Genomic DNA, 21,974 nt, shown 5'->3' with positions numbered 1-21,974 from the left:
GGGTGTGGCAATATCAAGGGAAGACTATGGCAATATCAAGGGAAGGGTGTGACAATATCAAGGGAAGGGTGTGACAATATCAAGGGAACGGTGTGGCAATATCAAGGGGAAGAGTATGACTGAAGTTCCCCCTCTGCTGCTAGAACTGGGTGGCGATTGGGTAATGGGAAAGTCAGTCAAGGGCAACAAGACTACGAACTGAGTGTTCTAATATGCTTACGGCAGTTTCAAATATCAAGAGTTACAAAGAAACCTCAAAACAACAGGAATTGGAGGTTTTGGCCAGCGCAGGACTTGGTTTTCATTTTCTTTAGTGATATAATAGTGATTTCTTGGAGTTGTGTCATGTCAGACTAGGATCAGACAGGATTATATTTAGAATCTAAGAGACTTGTGAGTCAGAGGGCTTGTGTCGCTTACAACCCCCACAATCTTGACTTTCACTGGCTCCGTATCTGCTTGGGTGGGTCTTTGTTTGCCTTGGCATCATGTTTCTGTCGTTGCTGTTCTTCCAATTCCCACATTTAGTTAATCATCAGCATTTACTTAATGCTTCAAATCAAATGAACAATTCTCCGTTGACATCCTTCTTTTCCTACCTCTCTCTGGCTCTCCCACTCAATCCCTTTCCCTCTTGCAATTTCTCTCTCTCTCTCTCTCTCTCTCTCTCTCTCTCTCTCTCTCTCTCTCTCTTTATTTATCTTTCATTCTCTTTCCCCCTCTCTCTCCATCTAACTCTCCTTCTCCCTCTGGCTCTTCCAATCGCCCTCATCCCCTTCTATCTCCCCTGTCGCCTCTGTTCCGACCCCTCACTTTTTCTCCAGCTCTTCATCATTGACCACAACCAGGTGGACTGGCGCATCGCTATGACAAGCCGCAGGGTGCTGGGCATCTCCCTGGAGCTGCTGGTCTGTGCCATCCATCCCGTGGGCACCTACTGGGAGGTGGGTGTCCCTGCGCCCATCGCCAGGGAGGGGGTAGAGGTCAACTCCTCCAACTCGGCACCGCTGTGTGTGTCCTCCCGCCACGAGGAGGCACTGTTGGACACAGAGCTGCTACTGTCGGCGTTGATGTTCCTCAGGCTATACCTGGTCCACAGGACGATCCTACTGCACAGCAAGGTGCTGCTCAGTGCCTCCTATAGGAGTATCGGCTCGCTCAACAACATCAACTTCACGTTCCGCTTCGTGCTCAAGGTGCTGATGAACAAGTACCCGGCGCGCATGCTGATGGTGTTCATCTTCTTGTTCTGGCTCATCGCTTCCTGGATGCTCACGCTGTGTGAGAGGTAGGGTGGAGGGGCGCGCACACGCAGGCACACACTCATGCTCACACGCATGCTCACACTCACACGCACGCACATGCATGCACACACACACGACTCATGCACGAGACTCTCTCTCACACACACACACACACACACACACACACACACACACACACACACACACACACACACACACACACACACACACACACACACACACACACACACACACACACACACACACACACACACACACACACACATGCACGCGCGCACTGCATGACTCGCACACAATCTCCTGTTTGAGATACACAGGCACAGACGTCTGTGTGATAGACAGAACAGAAAAAGAGGACACACAGTGAGAGATGAAAACAGTTTGCCAAAAATCTAAATATAACACATTACTACTGCCAGCACAGAAACACGCACACATACACACACACCCCTACACAGTTTATTACAAACAGACTGGGGCAATCAATTGCTCACTCTACTTCAAATATTGATGGTCAATTTGAGTTCCCCATTCAGAAAGGATGTCTAATAACAGATTCAAAGTTGATCGTTTTCTGTTGAGTTACTCCGACAAATTACTCTTCATTGCGAGCCAACACATACTATCCTAGGCCTCTGAAGTCTGTTTGCGGCCAACGTGAGGTCATTTGTTTAGGCTGAACCTACAATGGGATGGGATTCTTAGATCTCAGTTACATAGAGAAAACCAAACGTGTTAGTTAAACAAGCTGCATGTTAAACAAACTGACGTTTTGGTTATACGATCTGATGATTGACAGATTGTAAGACTTCTGAGTAACACCCTACAGGTATAATGCATTATAACTTCCCTGTAGGCAATAGAAGACTTAAGATGAACACTGAATTGGAATGGTCTTGAAATAGATTCGGAGAAAACAACAACTTATTAAGTCATCCATTTTTTAGTTAATTTCACCATCTGTCCAGACAATTCAACTTCCATTTTCTCTTTTCTGGAATTGAAACAGGACCTCCCCTGACCCCACAGCCACTGATAGATAAACAGATAATCACAGTCTAACTGTAACTACAACGCTTAGATCTTTGGGTGCCCATAAAGATTCTAAATCTCAAAACAAATCAAATCAAATTGTATTGGTCACCTGCGTCGAATACAACCTTACCGTGAAATCCTTCCTTACAAGCCCTTAACCAACAATGCAGTTTTAAGAAAATAGAGTCAAGAAAATATTTACTAAATAAACAAAAGTAAAAAAAGAGTTACACAATAAAATATCAATAATGACGCTATATAGAGGGGGTACCGATACCGAGTCAATGTGCGGGGGGTACAGGTTAGTCCAGGTTATTTGTACATGTAGGTAGGGGTAAAGTGTCTATGCATAGATAATAAACAGCGAGTAGCAGCAGTGTAAAAACAATGGGGGGGGGGGGGGGTCAATACAAATAGTCTGAGTGGCCATTTGATTAATTGTAAAGCAGTCTTATGGCTTGGGGATAGAAGCTGTTAAGGAGACTTTTGGATCTAGACTTGGTGCTCCGGTAACGCTTACGGTGCGGTAGCAGAGAGAACAGTCAATGACTTGAGTGACTGGAGTTCTTGACAATCAGATTTGCCAACTTAATATATCTGTTTTTGTCTTACCCATTGGTCTGATCTTGTTAGTAATGTAATGTCTATATAATATCAATAAAATCTATGAATATCTTCATGTAAGACATATGTATCTGTGTAGTGAGTGACCCCAGGGTGTGTGGCCCTCTACAGGCAGATACAGGAGGAGACTGGTCGTATGGACACGGCTCTCTGGCTCATTGCCATCACCTTCCTCACAGTGGGATACGGGGATGTGTCCCCCAAAACCAGCTGTGGAAAAGTGGTGTGCCTCTTCACCGGAGTCATGGTAACTATATGGAGTCATGGTAACTATATGGGGAGGGGAGAATGGAGAGATAGGGAAAATAACGTTTCTAGACTGAGTGTCAAAGCATGATAAAGCCTGTATCTTAAAGGTTACAATGGCTTTTTAAAGCAGAACATTACTGTAAAGTAGACAGGCTAAATAACATACATGTATTGTACATGGCTTCATGTTCTGCAGGTGTACAGATGTATGATCAAAATTTGAGTCAGTTTGCTACAGCAGGACAATAATCCTGCAGCAACAGGAAATGTGAATTACGACATGGATTTTAAGGGAAAATCATGTCTGAAATTTCAAGGTGGAAATTACAAACTTCAGAAGCCTTTTTAAACCTCAAATAAACTGCATTGCAGGAAAGTTATTTTGCAACAGGGTGATCAAATTAAGAAGAATAGAGGTAAATTGAAACACTAGTCAGTGCTCTTGAGTTGGTTGTTGTGTAAGTACCCATTACGTTGAAGTGGCTGCAGAAAGTTATTTACTTACAGTAGAAATACAGTGGTGCTTGGTGCCACCCAGTCCCAATAATGACTTTGATGCTGACGGCTAGTTGCTGGGTACATGCAGAGAGCATGCCATGTACAGTACTGTTGCTGCTGACTCATTGTTTGCCTGTCGCTACTCCCATCGATCTCTCTTGTCTTGGCCTCTTTCTATATTATTTTTCATGATGGCATTCTTACAATGTCCTACATTACAGCAGGTGCCCCCTGTGCATTGCCAGTGTCTTAAATGTCTTAAAGTACAGTAGCTGTAGTTTTCCTATTGAAGCTTTTCTATTCTATTCTGAAAATGTAACACTACTGTACCACTGTAATATTATTTGTATTATTGTTTTCCCCACTATCAGTCTGTATATGACAAGTTCAGGGAAGAATACCTGACGATGTCTTGGTTGTTGATACACCTCTGAGATAAGGGGTGTTGAGTAATGGGTCAGAGAAGTTACACACACACACACACACACACACACACACACACACACACACACACACACACACACACACACACACACACACACACACACACACACACACACACACACACACACACACACACACACACACACACACACACACACACACACACACACTGGAGTAGTTGTCATGTAGATGTCTTGGCACTGACCAGAGGGGGGAGTTGTGAAAGGTTACAGTGAGTTTACTGGTTTTATGGGTGAACTCAAAGAGTACAGGCACTGATAATATTGAACTTTATTTTTATAGCACGTTTCTTACAGAATGCAGCCCCAATGTGCTCTACATGATAACAGATGACCTTTCTCTTGTCGAACGACGAAAGCGGTGTGGTTATTGACGCATGTTTTGTTATGTCTGTGACTCAAACACATTGGTTACACCCACTGGTAAGAAAGGTACACGCAGTAGAAAAAAAGATCATTTGAAGCACTGTAAGCGTATTTGAAATTTGTGACAGTGCTGCGACTCTTATGTTCAAGCAGTCTGGGTGCCATGGAAATGACATTAAATAACACACTTCAGGTGTTGTTCTGTCATAGAAAAGAACAAAGAAGTTTCAATATGATATATTGTCATATTCAACTGCCATTGTTTACAAAACAATGGACCCTCACCAGTAAGAATATAGGCCAATATCTCAGTTAAGTAGGTTGATGCTGAGTACAAAGAGTTTATAGGTTTTTACAATGGAAGAATATAGATATATATTTTTTTATTATTTTCTACAGTACCAGTCAAAAGTTTGGACACACCTACTCATTCAAGGGGTATTCTTTATTTGGACTATTTTCTACATTGTAGAACAATAGTGAAGACATCAAAACTATGAAATAACACATATGGAATCATGTAGTAACCAAAAAAGTGTTAAACAAATCTAAATATATTTTATATTTGAGATTCTTCAAAGTAGCTACCCTTTGCCTTGATGACAGGTTTGCACACTTTTGGCATTCTCTCAACCAGCTTCACCTGGAATGCTTTTCCAACAGTCTTGAAGGAGTTCCCACATATGCTGAGCACTTGTTGGCTGCTTTTCCTTCAATCTGCAGTCCAACTCATCCCAAACCATTTCAATTGGGTTGAGGTCAGGTGATTGTTGAGGTCAGGTGATTGTGGAGGCCAGGTTATCTGATGCAGCACTCCATCCCTCTCCATCTTGGTCAAATAGCCCTTACACAGCCTGGATGTGTGTTTTGGGTCATTGTCCTGTTGAAAAAGAAATTATAGTCCCACTAAGCGCAAACCAGATGGGATGGCATATCGGTCCTCAAGAGAGCCAGTTTCATCATAGCGCTTGATGGTTTTTGCAACTGCACTTGAAGAAACTTTCAAAGTTCTTAAAATGTTCTGCATTGACTGACCTTCATGTCTTAAAGTAATGATGGACTGTCGTTTCTCTTTGCTTATTTGAGCTGTTCTTGGTCTTTTACCAAATAGGGCTACCTTCTGTATACCACCCCTACCTTGTCACAATACATCTGATTGGCTCAAACGCATTAAGAAAGAAAGACATTCCACAAATTAACTTTTAACAAGGCACACCGGTTTACCCTTGTGTAGTCTTAACATTTTGTATACTCCCTGTCACGAATCCCACCGAAGGTGGCTCCCCTGCCTGCTCGGGCGGCGCTCGGCGGTCGTCGTCACTGACCTACTAGCCGCCGCTGATCCTTTCTTCCTTTTCGTTTGGTTTGTCTTATTGGTTGCACCTGTTCCTCATTTGTCTTTTGATTTTGGTTATTTAAGCCTGGTTAGCCCGCCCAGTGTTGTGCGGGATTATTTAGCGTCAGGTTGTGTTTTGTATTTGGATGTGCTGGCAATCTACTACTGTTCTATTTTCATGCATGCTGTGCACCTGTTGTTTGGGCACTTTGCATTTTTCACGCCCGTTGTGTTGGCGTCGATCGTGTTGTGTTTTTATTGAATAAACACACAGTTCCTTACCTCTGCTCTCTGCGCCTGACTCCTACCACCACTCCTAGCAACGACTGACAGAATCCCGCACCAGCTATGGAGTCAGCAGGAGCAGCCTCCCCTCCTCTCCCATCGATGGAGGAACGGGTCCTTCACCATACCACCATCCTCCACCGAATCGGCTCAGCGATGGAGCAGATGATGGAGAGGATGGACCGATGGGAGAGGAGTGGCCTCCCTACCGCATCCCCAGCACCAACTCCTCCTCCACCATCTACCCCTCCACCGACGTCCGGACCCGGAGCCCTACGCCTAGCTCTCCCCAGGGAGTACGATGGAGCGGCGGCGGGGTGCCAGGGGTTCCTACTACAGTTGGATTTGTACCTGGCTACCGTTCATCCAGCTCCCTCCGGAGAGGAGAGCGTAAGCGTCCTCGTCTCCTGCTTAACGGGACGTGCCCTGGAGTGGGCCAACGCAGTGTGGTACGGCCCAGACTCGGCAAGGGATCACTACCCTGAGTTCACCCGCCGGTTCCGGGCCGTGTTCGACCACCCAGCAGAAGGCCGGGCGGCGGGTGAACGGCTGTTCCACCTGCGTCAGGAGACGAGGAGCGCACAGGACTTTGCTCTGGAGTTCCGGACCTTGGCTGCTGGAGCGGGGTGGAACGACAGGGCCCTGATGGACCACTATCGGTGTAGCCTCCGGGAGGACGTCTGCCGTGAGCTAGCCTGTCGGGACACTACCCTGTTGCTAGACGAACTAATCGACATGTCCATTCGTCTTGACAATCTGCTGGCTGCGCGCTGGCGTCCAGACGGGGCCCTGTTGGTTCCACCTCCAGGTCCTCCAGCTCCCATTCCTATGGAGCTAGGGGGGGCCGCGTCCAGGGGAACCGGAGGAGGAGGCTCCCCTTGTATCCAGTGTGGTCGGAGAGGACACACTACCGACAGGTGCTGGGGGAGCTCCTCTGGGAATCGGGATGGCAGGCGGAGCACTCCTCGTCCATCTCAGGTGAGTAAGCACCAACCTCACCCAGAGCTCCCTGTTGGTCACATGTTCGTTTTAGTAACTTTCCCCTTGTTTTCTCCCTCTTTCCAGCATAAGGCGCTAGTCGATTCAGGCGCAGCTGGAAACTTTATGGATCGTGGGCTCACATTAAGGCTAGGGATTCCCCTGGTGTCATTGGACCAACCTTTCCCCGTACACTCCTTAGATAGCAGACCATTAGGGTCAGGACTGGTCAGGGAGGCCACGGTGCCACTGGACATGGTAACGCAGGGGGATCATGGGGAACGGATTAGTCTCTTCCTCATTGATTCTCCTGCGTTTCCGGTGGTGCTGGGGATTCCCTGGCTGGCCAATCACAATCCCAATATTTCGTGGAGACAGGGGGCTCTCAGAGGGTGGTCAGAGGAGTGCTCAGGCAGGTGAAAGGGAGTTTCCATCGGTGCGAAGACGGTGGAGAGTCCAGACCAGGTTTCCACTGTGCGCATTCCCTCAGAATATGCCGATTTGGCTATCGCCTTCTGTAAAAAGAGGGCGACCCGATTACCACCTCATCGACGAGGGGATTGCGTGATAAATCTCCAGGTAAACGCTGCACTTCCCAGGAGTCACGTGTACCCATTGTCACAGGAGGAGACGTTGGCTATGGAAACATATGTCATGGAATCTCTGAGACAGGGGTATATTCGGCCCTCCATGTCACCCGTCTCCTCGAGTTTCTTTTTCGTGAAGAAAAAGGATGGAGGGTTGCGTCCGTGCATTGATTATAGAGGTCTAAATTCCATCACAGTAGGGTTCAGTTACCCACTACCTCTCATCGCTACGGCGGTGGAATCATTTCACGGCGCGCGTTTTTTCACGAAACTGGACCTCAGGAGCGCGTACAATCTGGTGCGTATCCGGGGAGGAGACGAGTGGAAAACCGCATTTAGTACCACATCGGGCCACTATGAGTACCTCGTCATGCCATACGGGTTAAAGAATGCTCCAGCCGTCTTTCAATCCTTTGTTGACGAGATTCTCAGGGACCTGCACGGACAGGGGGTGGTGGTGTATATTGACGACATCTTGATTTATTCCGCCACCCGCGCCGCGCATGTCTCCCTGGTGCGCAAGGTGCTTGAGCGACTGCTGGAGAATGACCTGTACGTCAAGGCTGAGAAATGTGAGTTTTTCAAACGAGCCGTTTCCTTCCTGGGGTATCGCATTTCCACCTCGGGGGTGGTGATGGAGGATGACCGCGTTAAAGCCGTGCGTAATTGGCCGACTCCGACCACGGTAAAGGAGGTGCAGCGGTTTTTAGGGTTTGCCAATTACTACCGGAGGTTTATCCGGGGCTTTGGTCAAGTTGCTGCTCCCATTACCTCACTGCTGAAGGGGGGTCCGGCGCGCTTGCGCTGGTCAGCAGAGGCGAACAGAGCGTTCAGTCGCCTGAAGGAGCTGTTTACCGTCGCTCCAGTGCTGGCTCATCCGGATCCCTCTTTGGCATTCATAGTGGAGGTGGACGCGTCCGAGACTGGGGTGGGGGCCGTGCTATCACAGCGCTCGGGCACGCCACCCAAACTCCGCCCGTGCGCTTTCTTCTCTAGGAAGCTAGGGCCGGCGGAGCAGAACTATGATGTGGGGGACAGGGAGTTGTTAGCTGTGGTCAAGGCTCTGAAGGTGTGGAGACATTGGCTTGAGGGGGCAAAGCACCCTTTCCTCATCTGGACTGACCACCGTAACCTCGAGTACATCCGGGCAGCTAGGAGACTGAATCCGCGTCAGGCCAGGTGGGCCATGTTCTTTACCCGTTTCCGGTTCACCATCTCTTATCGGCCAGGTTCACTGAACACGAAGGCCGACGCACTGTCCCGCCTATATGACACCGAGGAGAGGGCCATCGATCCGGCTCCCATTCTTCCGGCGTCGTGTTTGGTAGCTCGGGTGGTATGGGAGTTGGACGCGGAGATCGAGCGGGCGTTAAGGTCGGAACCTGCACCATCGCAGTGTCCGACAGGTGTTCAGTACGTACCGCTTGGTCTCCGTGATCGATTGATTCGATGGGCCCATAATCTCCCCTCTTCGGGTCACCCTGGGATCAAGAGGACAGTGCGGAACCTGAGGGGGAAGTACTGGTGGCCCACCTTGGGTAAGGACGTGCGTTTTTATGTTTCCTCCTGCTCGGTGTGCGCTCAGAGCAAGGCTCCTCGACACCTGCCTAGAGGGAAATTACACCCCCTTCCCGTTCCACAGCGGCCGTGGTCACACTTATCAGTGGACTTCCTCACTGACCTTCCCGTATCACAGGGGAACACCACTATCCTGGTCGTTGTGGATCGGTTCTCGAAGTCCTGTCGTCTCATCCCGTTGCCCGGTCTCCCTACGGCTCTGCAGACTGCGGAGGCCCTGTTTACCCATGTCTTCCGGCACTATGGGGTGCCCGAGGACATCGTTTCTGATCGGGGTCCCCAGTTCACGTCCAGAGTTTGGAGGGCGTTCATGGAACGTTTGGGGGTCTCGGTCAGCCTGACCTCGGGTTTCCACCCCGAGAGTAATGGGCAGGTGGAGAGGGTGAACCAAGAGGTGGGTAGGTTTCTAAGGACGTATTGCCAGGACCGGCCCAGAGAATGGGCGAGATACGTGCCATGGGCAGAAATAGCCCAGAATTCTCTACGGCACTCATCAACCAACATGTCACCGTTCCAGTGCGTGTTGGGCTACCAGCCGGTCCTGGCTCCATGGCACCAGAGCCAGACCGAGGCTCCTGCGGTGGAGGATTGGGTGCAGCGCTCGAAGGACACCTGGAGAGCCGTCAAAGACGCACTTACAAAGGCGAGTGGACGGCAGAAGAAGAGCGCTGACCAGCACCGCAGTGAGACCCCTGTGTTTGCACCAGGGGATCGAGTCTGGCTCTCGGCTAGAAACCTGCCCCTCCGCTTGCCCTGCCGGAAGCTGGGCCCGCAGTGTGTAGGGCCGTTTAAAGTCCTGAGGAGGATAAACGAGGTGTGTTACCGGTTACAACTTCCATCTTACTACCGTATTAACCCCTCGTTTCATGTGTCTCTCCTCAGGCCGGTGGTGGCTGGTCCCATGCAGGAAGGTGAGGTGCCGGAGGTTCCTCCCCCCCCGCTGGACATTGGGGGGTCCCCGGCGTATAAAATACGCGCCATTCTGGACTCCAGACTTCGGGGGCGGGGCCTACAGTACCTCGTCGACTGGGAGGGGTACGGCGCGGAGGAGAGGTGCTGGGTACCCAGGAGGGACATTTTGGACCCTCCACTACTGAGGGAGTTCCACCGCCTTCATGGGGATCGCCCTGCGCCTCGTCCTCCGGGTCGCCCTCGAGGTCGGTGGCGGCGCGCTGCGGGAGCCGCGCGTCAGGAGGGGGGTACTGTCACGAATCCCACCGAAGGTGGCTCCCCTGCCTGCTCGGGCGGCGCTCGGCGGTCGTCGTCACCGACCTACTAGCCGCCGCTGATCCTTTTTTCCTTTTCGTTTGGTTTGTCTTATTGGTTGCACCTGTTCCTCATTTGTCTTTTGATTTTGGTTATTTAAGCCTGGTTAGCCCGCCCAGTGTTGTGCGGGATTATTTAGCGTCAGGTTGTGTTTTGTATTTGGATGTGCTGGCAATCTACTACTGTTCTATTTTCATGCATGCTGTGCACCTGTTGTTTGGGCACTTTGCATTTTTCACGCCCGTTGTGTTGGCGTCGATCGTGTTGTGTTTTTATTGAATAAACACACAGTTCCTAACCTCTGCTCTCTGCGCCTGACTCCTACCACCACTCCTAGCAACGACTGACACTCCCCTTGTCCTAAGGGTAAAAAATCACTAAACCCCTAAAATAAAGCAGCTTAATTGAATTTTAAACCCCAAATCTATTTTGAAATTAAGAAACAACCTGTCATTCATCGCAAACTTTGTGAATATTGGGGTTTTCCCTCTTCACAATGCAGAAAGACTGCATTTAATCAGTGGACACCACTCGTTTTTATTACAACACACCTGTCATAATTGTTTTCTTTGTTAAAACCTCTTACATCTAGATGTTCCGCTAGCGCAACGCCTCGCCAATATCCAATGATAGAGCGTGACGCGAATTACAAACTACTCAAAAATCCCAAAATTTCAATTTTTCAAACATATGACTATTTTACACCATTTTAAAGACTCTCCTTTATCTAACCACATTGTCCGATTTCAAAAAGGCTTTACAACGAAAGCAAAACATTAGATTATGTCAGGAGATTACCCAGCCAGAAATAATCACACACCCATTTTTCAAGTTAGCATATAATGTCACAAAAACCAAAACCACAGCTAAATGCAGCACTGACCTTTGATGATCTTCATCAGATGACACTCCTAGGACATTATGTTATACAATACATGCATGTTTTGTTCAATCAAGTTCATATTTATATCAAAAACCAGCTTTATACATTAGCATGTGACATTCAGAACTAGCATACCCACCGAAAACTTCCGGTGAATTTACTAAATTACTCACGATAAACGTTCACAAAAAACATAACAATTATTTTAAGAATTATAGATACAGAACTCCTTTATGCAATCGCGGTGTCCGATTTTAAAATAGCTTTTCGGTGAAAGCACATTTTGCAATATTCTGAGTAGATAGCCCGGCCATCACGGCTAGCTATTTTGACACCCACCAGGTTTGGCACTCACCAAACTCAGATTTACTATAAGAAAAATTGGATTACCTTTGCTGTTCTTCGTCAGAATGCACTCCCAGGACTTCTACTTCAACACCCAATGTTGTTTTGGTTCCAAATAATCCATAGTTATATCCAAATAGCTGCGTTCTGTTCTTGCGTTCAAGACACTATCCGAAGGGTGACGCGCCGGCGCATATCGTGACAAAAAAATTCAAAATATTCCATTACCGTACTTCGAAGCATGTCAAACGCTGTTTAAAATCAATTTTTATGCGATTTTTCTCGTAAAATAGCGATAATATTCCGACCGGGAGACCTTGTTTTCGTTCAAACACTGAAAATAGAAAATGGAGTCGTCACATGCACACGCGCGCCCGTGTCATTGTTCTCAGAATGACCACTTTCCAAAAGCCCTACTGTTTTTCGCCCAGGGACTGCAGTCATCATTCCCCGTTCTGGCGCCTTCTGAGAGCCTATGGGAGCCTTAGAAAATGTCACGTTACAGCAAAGATCCTCTATTTTCCATAAAGAGGCTATAGAAGGACAAGAAATGGTTAGAGAGGGCACTTCCTGTATGGAATCTTCTCAGGTTTTGGCCTGCCATATGAGTTCTGTTATACTCACAGACACCATTCAAACAGTTCTGGAAACTTTAGGGTGTTTTCTATCCACATCTACTAATTATATGCATATTCTAGTTTCTGGGCAGGAGTAATAACCAGATTAAATCGGGTACGTTTTTTATCCGGACGTGAAAATACTGCCCCCTATCCTAAACAGGCTAAAGTAGAGATTTCTTATTATTATTACTACTAAAGGTACTGCATAGGTTTTCATTGCCGAGACACCTCCCCGACACAATGGAAAATGATCCTTCACTCCTCTTTCTCTCCCCTTGTTTATATAAGCTTTCCCCTTTTTTAAGGGGGAACTTTCCACCATTTCCATTTTTAGGTAGTTTATAGTCTTTGGCACCACTGGAACAGGAGGGCGTGCCAACCTGTGCCCATGATTTGGAAGAAAAAAAAAGTTTCCTACTCCCAACAGAGCAGCTCTCTAGGACAATGAGTGAAGCAGTACTCACACCTGTAGCGCTTGGCTGTCAAGGACCCCTAGGCTCAACACCTCTATCCTGGGCTAGCCTGCCTCTCTGGTAGTGCCCCAGCTGTGTTGGGGAGGTGAGCAGTGCAGCGTGCTCGCCACACATCCTAACAGTGGGGTGTGGATGGATCCCTGGGAAGGATGTTGTGTCTCTCAGAATTCCCAGATTACACTGGGGCAGATTCAAACGGAATCTTTGGTTCTAGTCATGCCCATGCCCATGCCCATGCCCATGCCCATGCCAGTACCAGTGAGTGGGTTGGTTGATGTTAGGAAGCCAGCAGAGTATTTTGGGAGCTCTTAGGAGGGGACAGGGGACTAGTGCAGGATTTGTGATTAATCCATCTGAATGGCTCTTAGCATTATCTCTGTGTCCCGACTGTAACCTGTGTTTCATTGTGAGCCTTGGCTTGCATGCTGATATGATTGTTATTCTTTATCAGACTTGTATCTCTCTCTCTCTCTTACTGATGCAAACAAGGGAAGGAAAACAGGTAAAAATCGGTCTTCATTTTCAAACCAGTCTAATCTTTAAATGATATGATTACACTATGTCTCTAAAACCATGTACTGAATTTTCACAGTAATTACATTGGCAGGTACAATGCAATTACAGTGTAGGTAGATACACATTGGTACAACTGTGAGCTTTGTGCAATTACAGTACATATTGATATAAAATTGCACTCAATGGTAAATTAACTACAGTTGAAGTCGGAAGTTTACATACACTTAGGTTGGAGTCATTAAAACTATTTTTTCAATCACTCCACAAATTTATTTTTAACAAACTATAGTTTTGGCAAGTCGGTTAGGACATGTAGTTTGTGCATGACACAAGTAATTTTTCCAACAATTGTTTACAGACAGATTATTTCTCTTATAATTCACAGTATCACAATTCCAGTGGGTCAGAAGTTTACATACACTAAGTTGACTGTGCCTTTAAACAGCTTGGAAAATTCCAGAAAATGATGTCATGGCTTTAGAAGCTTCTGATAGTCTAAATGACATAATTTGAGTTAATTGGATGTGTACCTGTGGATGTACTTCAAGGCCTACCTTCAAACTCTCTTTGCTTGACATCATGGGAAAATCAAAATAAATCAGCCAACCAAAAATTGTAGACCTCCACAAGTCTTGTTCATCCTTGGGAGCAATTTCCAAATGCCTGAAGGTACCACATTCATCTGTACAAACAATAGTACGCAAGTATAAACACCATGGGACCACGCAGCCATCATACCGCTCAGGAAGGAGACACATTCTGTCTCCTAGAGATGAACATACTTTGGTGCAAAAAGTGCAAATCAATCCCAGAACAACAGCAAAGGACCTTGTGAAGATGCTGGAGGAAATGGGTACAAAAGTATCTATATCCAATGTGAGAAACGAGTCATAACCTGAAAGGCCGCTCAGCAAGGAAGAAGCCACTGCTCCAAAACCGCCATAAAAAAGCCAGACTACGGTTTGCAACTGCACATGGGGACAAAGATCGTACTTTTTGGAGAAATGTCCTCTGGTCTGATGAAACAAATATAGAACTGTTTGGCCATAATGACCATCGTTATGTTTGGAGGAAAAAGGGGAAGGCTTGCAAGTCGAAGAACACCATCCCAACTGTGAAGCACAGGGGTGGCAGCATCATGTTGTGGTGGTGCTTTGCTGCAGGAGGGACTGGTGCACTTCACAAAATAGATGGCAAGGAAAATGATGTGGATATATTGAAGCAACATCTCAAGACATCAGTCAGGAAGTTAAAGCTTGGTCACAAATGGATCTTCCAAATGGACAATGATGATAAGCATACTTCCAAAGTTTTGGCAAAATGGCTTAAGGACAACAAAGTCAAGGTATTGGAGTGGCCATCACAAAGCCCTGACCTCAATCCTATAGAACATTTGTGGGCAGAACTGAAAAAGCATGTGCGATCAAAGAGGCCTACAAACCTGACTCAGTTACACCAGCTCTGTCAGAAGGAATGGGCCAAAATTCACCCAACTTATTGTGGGAAGCTTGTGGAAGGCTACCCGAAACATTTGACCCAAGTTAAACAATTTAAAGGCAATGCTACCAAATACTAATTGTGTGTATGTAAACTTCTGACCCACTGGGAATGTGATGAAAGAAATAAAAGCTGAAATAAATCATTCTCTCTACTATTATTCTGACATTTCACATTCTTAAAATAAAGTGGTGATCCTAACTGACCTAAGACAGGGAATTTTTATGAGGATTAAATGTCAGGAATTGTGAAAAACTGAGTTTAAATGTATTTGGCTAAGGTGTATGTAAACTTCCGACTTCAACTGTATGTTATATCTCCCCCATAGGTTAGAAGTGTAGTCTAAGATTTCACAGTAAGAATTAGTGTGTTGAGACTATTGTATCACACTGAAATATAGTCACTTTTAGTGCCAAGTCACTCTGATTCACTCTGTTGGGTTCCTGAGCATTCATCAACATTTTGTTGTTCCCTATCCAGCAAAGCACAACGCTATTCTCAGAGTAAACCATACTACTATATCAGTAGCACAGTGGCATATGATTAACCATTTCACTCTCACATAAGCTTAAGGTCAATTCAGTGTAACTAGTATTATGTGGCAAAATAGGCTAAATAGGCCCACCATATTTGTACAAGTTATAGCAAGTCACAACTATTTAATAACCTTTTGAAAAGAAATTGCAATGTCTATCTTGATGTTAGCCAAGCAGACCTGAAGCTATAGGGCTAATTTTTAATGTTGACATGATCATTTTGTGAATTCCGACTCTGACTCCCACTCTTACGGGTCACAAAGGGACACGAGGAGGATGACAAACAGCGGTGGTGGTAATCATGGTGACGGTGGTGTGGCTGTCTGTGTGTTTGTCCTCAGGGTGTGGCCTGTACCGCCATGCTGGTGGCCGTCATGACCAAGAAGCTGGCGCTGAACAAAGGAGAGAAACACGTGCACTTCTTCATGATGGACATTCAGATCTCCAAACGGGTGAGACGAGGAGAACGACTGCACCTGAGTTTTTCCATATCCCATTTGTCCACCTAGTCAGGAAAACGCTGGGCCCTAGTTCTGACCTTTACAAGGGCAGGGAATTTTTCCTGGTCAGGTGGTCAAATGGTCAGTAAAAATACCTGGCTCTATAATGACAGTAATGAATGAACATGTTGTGGGTGTCTCTCAGTTCAAGGAGTCATTTATCCCCATATTTCCAATAACTGAATGATAAGAAAAACATACTGTGAAGATCCAAACCACTGTCTTACATTGATAACTGGTAGCAGCCAGCTCCCTTCAAAGGTTCCCTCGGTCTCACAAGAAAATAAAACCCTTGACACAACAGATGAGGCCTTCTGGGTGGATGCAGGGATATTTTCTGCATCGCACGCGTGTTATGATTTTGAAGTCTATTTATCATATATTTTTTTCCTTAAATAGGGCATTCCAGAGGACAGGATAGTGTGGGAAAAGGACAGTGGAGAGCTTGGGAGGTGGGGCCCGCTAATCTCTTAATAGCCTCCAAAAGGCGTCAAAAAGAGGAAACAATAGTGTCCCTGTCAGGAAAGGGACTTGTGTCAGTCCAGGACGGGGTGCTCGGACTGACAGGAAACTGGATAAGATGATGTGTGTTGTGTGTGTGTATATACTCACTGCCGTAACTGAGGACACAGTGAGCGAGTGTATGTTGTTGAGGGGTTACTTCATGTTGAAGCCTCAGACAGGATCCATCTGCTTGCTTATCGCCGGGAAGGAGAATCAACAACCTGAAAATAAACGAGCACAACGGAAGATGCCTGCATGATTTCCATATCCATTTCCCAATATCCATCATTCTCGAATATGTATGTAGTGTATGGCAGGATTCTTTGAAATCCACTGACCTGATTGAGCATTAGCTGAGCGCTGGGTTGGCAGTGTTGGGTGTAGGCTACACCTGGCTGCAGGCGGCAGTGTGTTGTCAGTGTGAGGATGTGAGGTTGTAGGTCTGCTGAGGATATAACTGCTTCCTCCCTGGCACTGAACACATCCTCTCACTGGGTGCATCCTTACGTCTGTTTGTAGTTGTTTGGCGTGTGTGTGTGTGCCCCTGCGGAGCTGTCCGTCATTGCCCTGATTTACGTTGACAGGAAGAATAAGGAAAGACATCTGGGCACGGCCCCTGACGGCCCCTAATAATAACCCCACACACAGCACAACACAAGACAGGGCCCAGCTGGAGTGACTTCACCAGGCTCAGATAGGCAGTTACAGTGTCCTCGTCAGGAAGAACAGCAGACACGAATAGAATCAAAGAGAAAAAAAGAGGAATATGTTTCCGTAACCGACATATGGCCCACTGATGCCTATTCACATAATCAAATATTATTCCCTGTATGACGGGTACATGTCCATCCGTTTAGGTTTTTAGCAATCACCGCCGTGTAGCAAACATTAGTGTACAGCCCATCCCGCCTGACCCAGTTCTGCACTAAGCAACATTGTTTTCATCAACGTTAACCATGGACTACCTCTCACTTCATAACAGCAGTTTAATCAGCAAATAAACATGCCCCCAAGATGGCACCATGATATAAACATGCCTCCAAGATGACACCATGATATAAACATGCCTCCAAGATGACACCATGATATAAACACGCCCCCAAGATGACACCATGATATAAACATGCCACCAAGATGGCACCATGATATAAACATGCCCCCAAGATGACACCATGATATAAACATGCCACCAAGATGGCACCATGATATAAACATGCCCCCAAGATGGCACCATGATATAAACATGCCCCCAAGATGGCACCATGATATAAACATGCCCCCAAGATGGCACCATGATATAAACATGCCCCCAAGATGGCACCATGTTATAAACATGCCCCCAAGATGGCACCATGATATAAACATGCCCCCAAGATGACACCATGATATAAACATGCCACCAAGATGGCACCATGATATAAACATGCCCCCAAGATGGCACCATGATATAAACATGCCCCCAAGATGGCACCATGATATAAACATGCCCCCAAGATGGCACCATGATATAAACATGCCCCCAAGATAGCATCATGATATAAACATGCTCCCAAGATGACACCATGATATAAACATGCTCCCAAGATGGCACCATGATATAAACATGCTCCCAAGATGGCACCATGATATAAACATGCTCCCATGATGACACCATGATATAAACATGCCCCCAAGATGGCACCATGTTATAAACATGCTCCCAAGATGACACCATGATATAAACATGCTCCCAAGATGGCACCATGATATAAACATGCTCCCAAGATGGCACCATGATATAAACATGCTCCCATGATGGTACCATGATATAAACATTCCCCCAAGATGAAACCATTCTATGACATGCTGTCATCCTTCCGGTTAGTGCTGTAATTCTTTATAACTTAATCCTGCTATAAGCATGAGTGTTAGCTTAATGCATCACCGTTCCATATACTCTTATCTCCAGCTGGGACAGTCATGCTGTACAAAGGAGTGTGTGTCACACACGTACACGTTAGGGCTGCAGGTTTGATTGACTGGGTCTTGATGTTGGCGCTCTGTCTGTCCCAGATCCGCCATGCTGCTGCCAACGTGCTGAGGGAGTGTTGGCTGCTGCACCGCACCAACCTGACCAAGGGCAACAGTGGAGAGCACCGCAGACACCAGAGGTGCCTACTGGAGGCCATCAGAGTGTAAGTCCTCATCACAGTCTAACCTTTGTATTTTAGATGGGTGTTGGCCATCAGTTTGTCCACTGCTGTATGCATCTTCTTCAGGTTTCTGGGACACAACTCATCTCGACTAGATTTGTTCTGCAGAAACACTGGAAAACAGAAGAATAGCAATACATTTAGAGACTGTTCAGAGCACTAAGCCATCTAAAGTGTGTGTGTGTGTGTGTGTGTGTGTGTGTGTGTGTGTGTGTGTGTGTGTGTGTGGGGGCTGGTTTTATGGTTCATAAATTCTTTGTCAACACTGAACTGAGTCTATTTTGTTTGGATGCTACGGTCCAGCAAAACAAGTTTGGTACTCACCCCTTTGGTAAAAGATTAGGCCTCTATGTAAAATCTACTTTAGACATCAATCAAATGGATACACTCACTGACAATAGTAAAGTTTGAATTTAGAATAGAGTAAAGATACAACATAGTCTCACTCTCACAAAAGCTCTCGTGACTAAAAGAACTGCACAATGGTCATCTGACAAACAGTGAAACATTTATTTGACACGAAATTCAGAAGAAGGAACTTTGATCATGTGAAGTCAAATCACAACTAAGAAACACCGGAAAAGTTAACAAAAAACTGCTTGTGTTTGACCAAAAAATAAATCTGAATGACAGCTCCTTCTCCATAATAGCATTTGGGAACTTTGACGTCCTCTGCCTGCTTCCTCATGTCTACTTTCATTGTTGTTCATCCATGTTGTTTGAAAATATGTCTCCTAGTCTTCCTGTTAATAACAAGTGGAGTGAGGTGTGGGGTTGCCTGACCTCTTTCACGGGAGATCCTAACAAATAGGAAACTAGGAAGCTTAGACGTGTGAGTCATTATCAGGCAGCAGGACTTCATAATACTGTGTGTGTGTCCATGTGTGTGTGTATGTGTGTGGGAGAGAGAGAGAGAGAGAGAGAGAGTATGCCCGTAAGGGTGGAGGGGTTGCATTTCCTGTTGTACAGTTAGCAGACCCACTATAAATACATGGTGGAAAGAAAGCATGAGGAGACACTTCCAGCCCCTGAGCCAAACAGTTAAGAGACTATTTAGAGACTAATTTTGTTTTTACTTTTTCAGGCTTTTATGCATCGGTTCTTTGGCTCTGGCATCCCCACTAGGACATTTTAGTGCACATGAGTGCTTGATGGAAGTTCCCTGCAATATTGGTTTCTGTTTTTCTGGGGCAGTTCTGGTTTCATCCAACTTAGAATCAAAATTTAAACGTTGAAAACGTTGGAGCAATGGACATTTCTCCAATCTACCCATCCCGAACACAAAGCAGGGCTCCTGGATGTTAAGTTATTGACACTATCTAAGAGCCAAACATGATAAACTTAAAGGGTCAACCTGCAGTTGCTACATCCATTTTTGGACTCATAAATGAATGATATGTAGGGGAGACTGGGGTTGGTGTCACACTCGTCGTACAAACTGGAAGCATACTCGGACCAACATGCAGCGTGATCTGGGTTCCACATATTTTATTTAAGTCAACCGCACAAAACAATAACGAATAAACGAAACGTGACTAATTGGTGCACAAAATACAAAATAATATCCCACAAACAAAGGTGGGAAAAACAGCTACTTAAATATGATCCCCAATTAGAGACAACGATTACCAGCTGCCTCTAATTGGGAATCATACAAATCACCAACATAGAAATAATAACTTAGAACCCCACATAGAAATAATAAACTAGAATACCCCCCAGTCACGCCCTGACCTACTTCACCATAGAGAAACAATGGCTCTCTATGGTCAGGGAGTGACAGTTGGTTGTCTCACAGGTTGGTCGTCACAGTGCTAATGACTCCCAATGTCAATGGCGCTGTGTAATACACTGTATAGTTAAGGTTAAAATGTGTGAATTCTTTGAAAGAACTCATCCACCTGGTCAATTCATGTCAGCATGACAAAACATTGAGGTGAGGGGAATTTATGTGTTTTTCATAGGTGAAAGTTAAAAAATGATTTTATAAAAGGTATTGTCTTTGTAAATGTTTGAATTATGGGAGTATCCATGAAGAATTATGTTTGTTGAAAATAGGAAAGGGTGAGCTATATTTCAAATCTATTTATGAGTTCCTAGGTCAAGTCATGTGATAACTGTTGGGTATGGTTGTCACATGGAATGTTAAGTAGGTTGTCACTATCAGCTCCATTATAAAATCCCAAGCTCTTTTGTGCTTGTGATATAAAGAGCTCCCTTCGTTGTCATTTCTAACACACACCCACAGAAAAAGTAATTGTACCTTAAATGATATTATGGGCAGAAAAAACATTTTCATTGAAGTTCATGCGTCATTTCTGACAAAACTTTTTGATATAGCCTATCATTTCAATGACTATTTCACTGGTAAAGTGGACAAACTGAGAACTGAAATGACAACATTGAACAGTGAACCATCATATTATTGTATTGAAGATCTAATAATGAAAGAGAATGATTGCTTCGAATTTGGTCAAGTTTGTGTGGAAGAGGTGGAAAAACGATTGGTTTCCATCAAAAAGGATAAGCCACCAGGTATAGACAACCTAGATGGGAAACTATTGAAAATGGTATCAGACTGTATTGCCACCCCTATTTGCCATGTCTTTAACCAAAGCTTAAAGAAGTGTGTGTCCACAGGCATGGAAGGAAGCTAAAGTAATTCTAGTACCTAAAAATAGTAAAGCAACCTTTGCTGGCTGTAACAGCCGCCCAATCAGTTTGATGCCTGTTCTTAGTAAACGGATGGATAAAATTGTGTTTAAACAAATACAATGCTATTTTTCAAAGAACAAGTTAACTACTGACTTTCAGTGTGCATATAGGGAAGGGCACTCAACTTGTACTGCACTGACTAAGATAACTGATGATTGGCTAAAATAAATGGATTGTAAGATGATAGTTGGAGCTGAATTGTTAGATTTCAGTGCAGCCTTTGATGTTATTGATCATAATTCAAATTGAAAAAATGTGTTATGGGTTTACATCACTTGCCATCACATGGTTGGAGAGTTACTAATCAAATAGAACTCAGAGAGTATTCTTTAATGGAAGCTTCTCTAACATCAGATATGTACAGTGTGGTATCCATCATGGCAGTTGCCTTGGGCCGTTACTATTCTCTATTGTTTACAAGAATGCACACTCTACACATCAGCACCTACAGCCAGTGAGCTCACTGAGACTCTTAGCAAGGAGTTACAGTCAGAATGGGTAATTAATAATAAACTGGCCTTAAATGCATCTAAAACCAAAAGCATTATATTTGGTTAAAAACGTTCTCTTAAACCTAAATCTCAACTGGAGGTCTTCCCTGCAGCTCAGTTGGTAGAGCATGGTGTTTGCAACGCCAGCACGGTGTGTGCAATGCCTGGGTT

General features: G+C 45.5%; 1 protein-coding gene across 2 annotated transcripts in view; it reads left to right on the top strand.

Annotated features, from left to right (window-relative positions):
• The window catches only part of LOC106605605 (intermediate conductance calcium-activated potassium channel protein 4), a 52,805-nt gene that overhangs the window by 11,658 nt on the left and 19,173 nt on the right, over positions 1-21,974 (top strand). For both annotated transcript variants that reach the window (XM_045718673.2, XM_082975469.1), the window contains exons 3-6: positions 825-1,288; positions 3,036-3,171; positions 15,743-15,853; positions 18,458-18,579. In XM_045718673.2, coding sequence (XP_045574629.1) covers positions 825-1,288; positions 3,036-3,171; positions 15,743-15,853; positions 18,458-18,579 — 833 coding nt within the window. The remainder of the gene's footprint in view (positions 1-824; positions 1,289-3,035; positions 3,172-15,742; positions 15,854-18,457; positions 18,580-21,974) is intronic.

Source organism: Salmo salar, chromosome 05, assembly GCF_965601325.2.
Source record: "Salmo salar chromosome 05, fSalSal1, whole genome shotgun sequence".
Lineage (NCBI taxonomy): Eukaryota > Metazoa > Chordata > Actinopteri > Salmoniformes > Salmonidae > Salmo > Salmo salar.
Note: the sequence above shows the minus strand (reverse complement) of the source record. Positions and strands in the feature narration are given on the sequence as shown.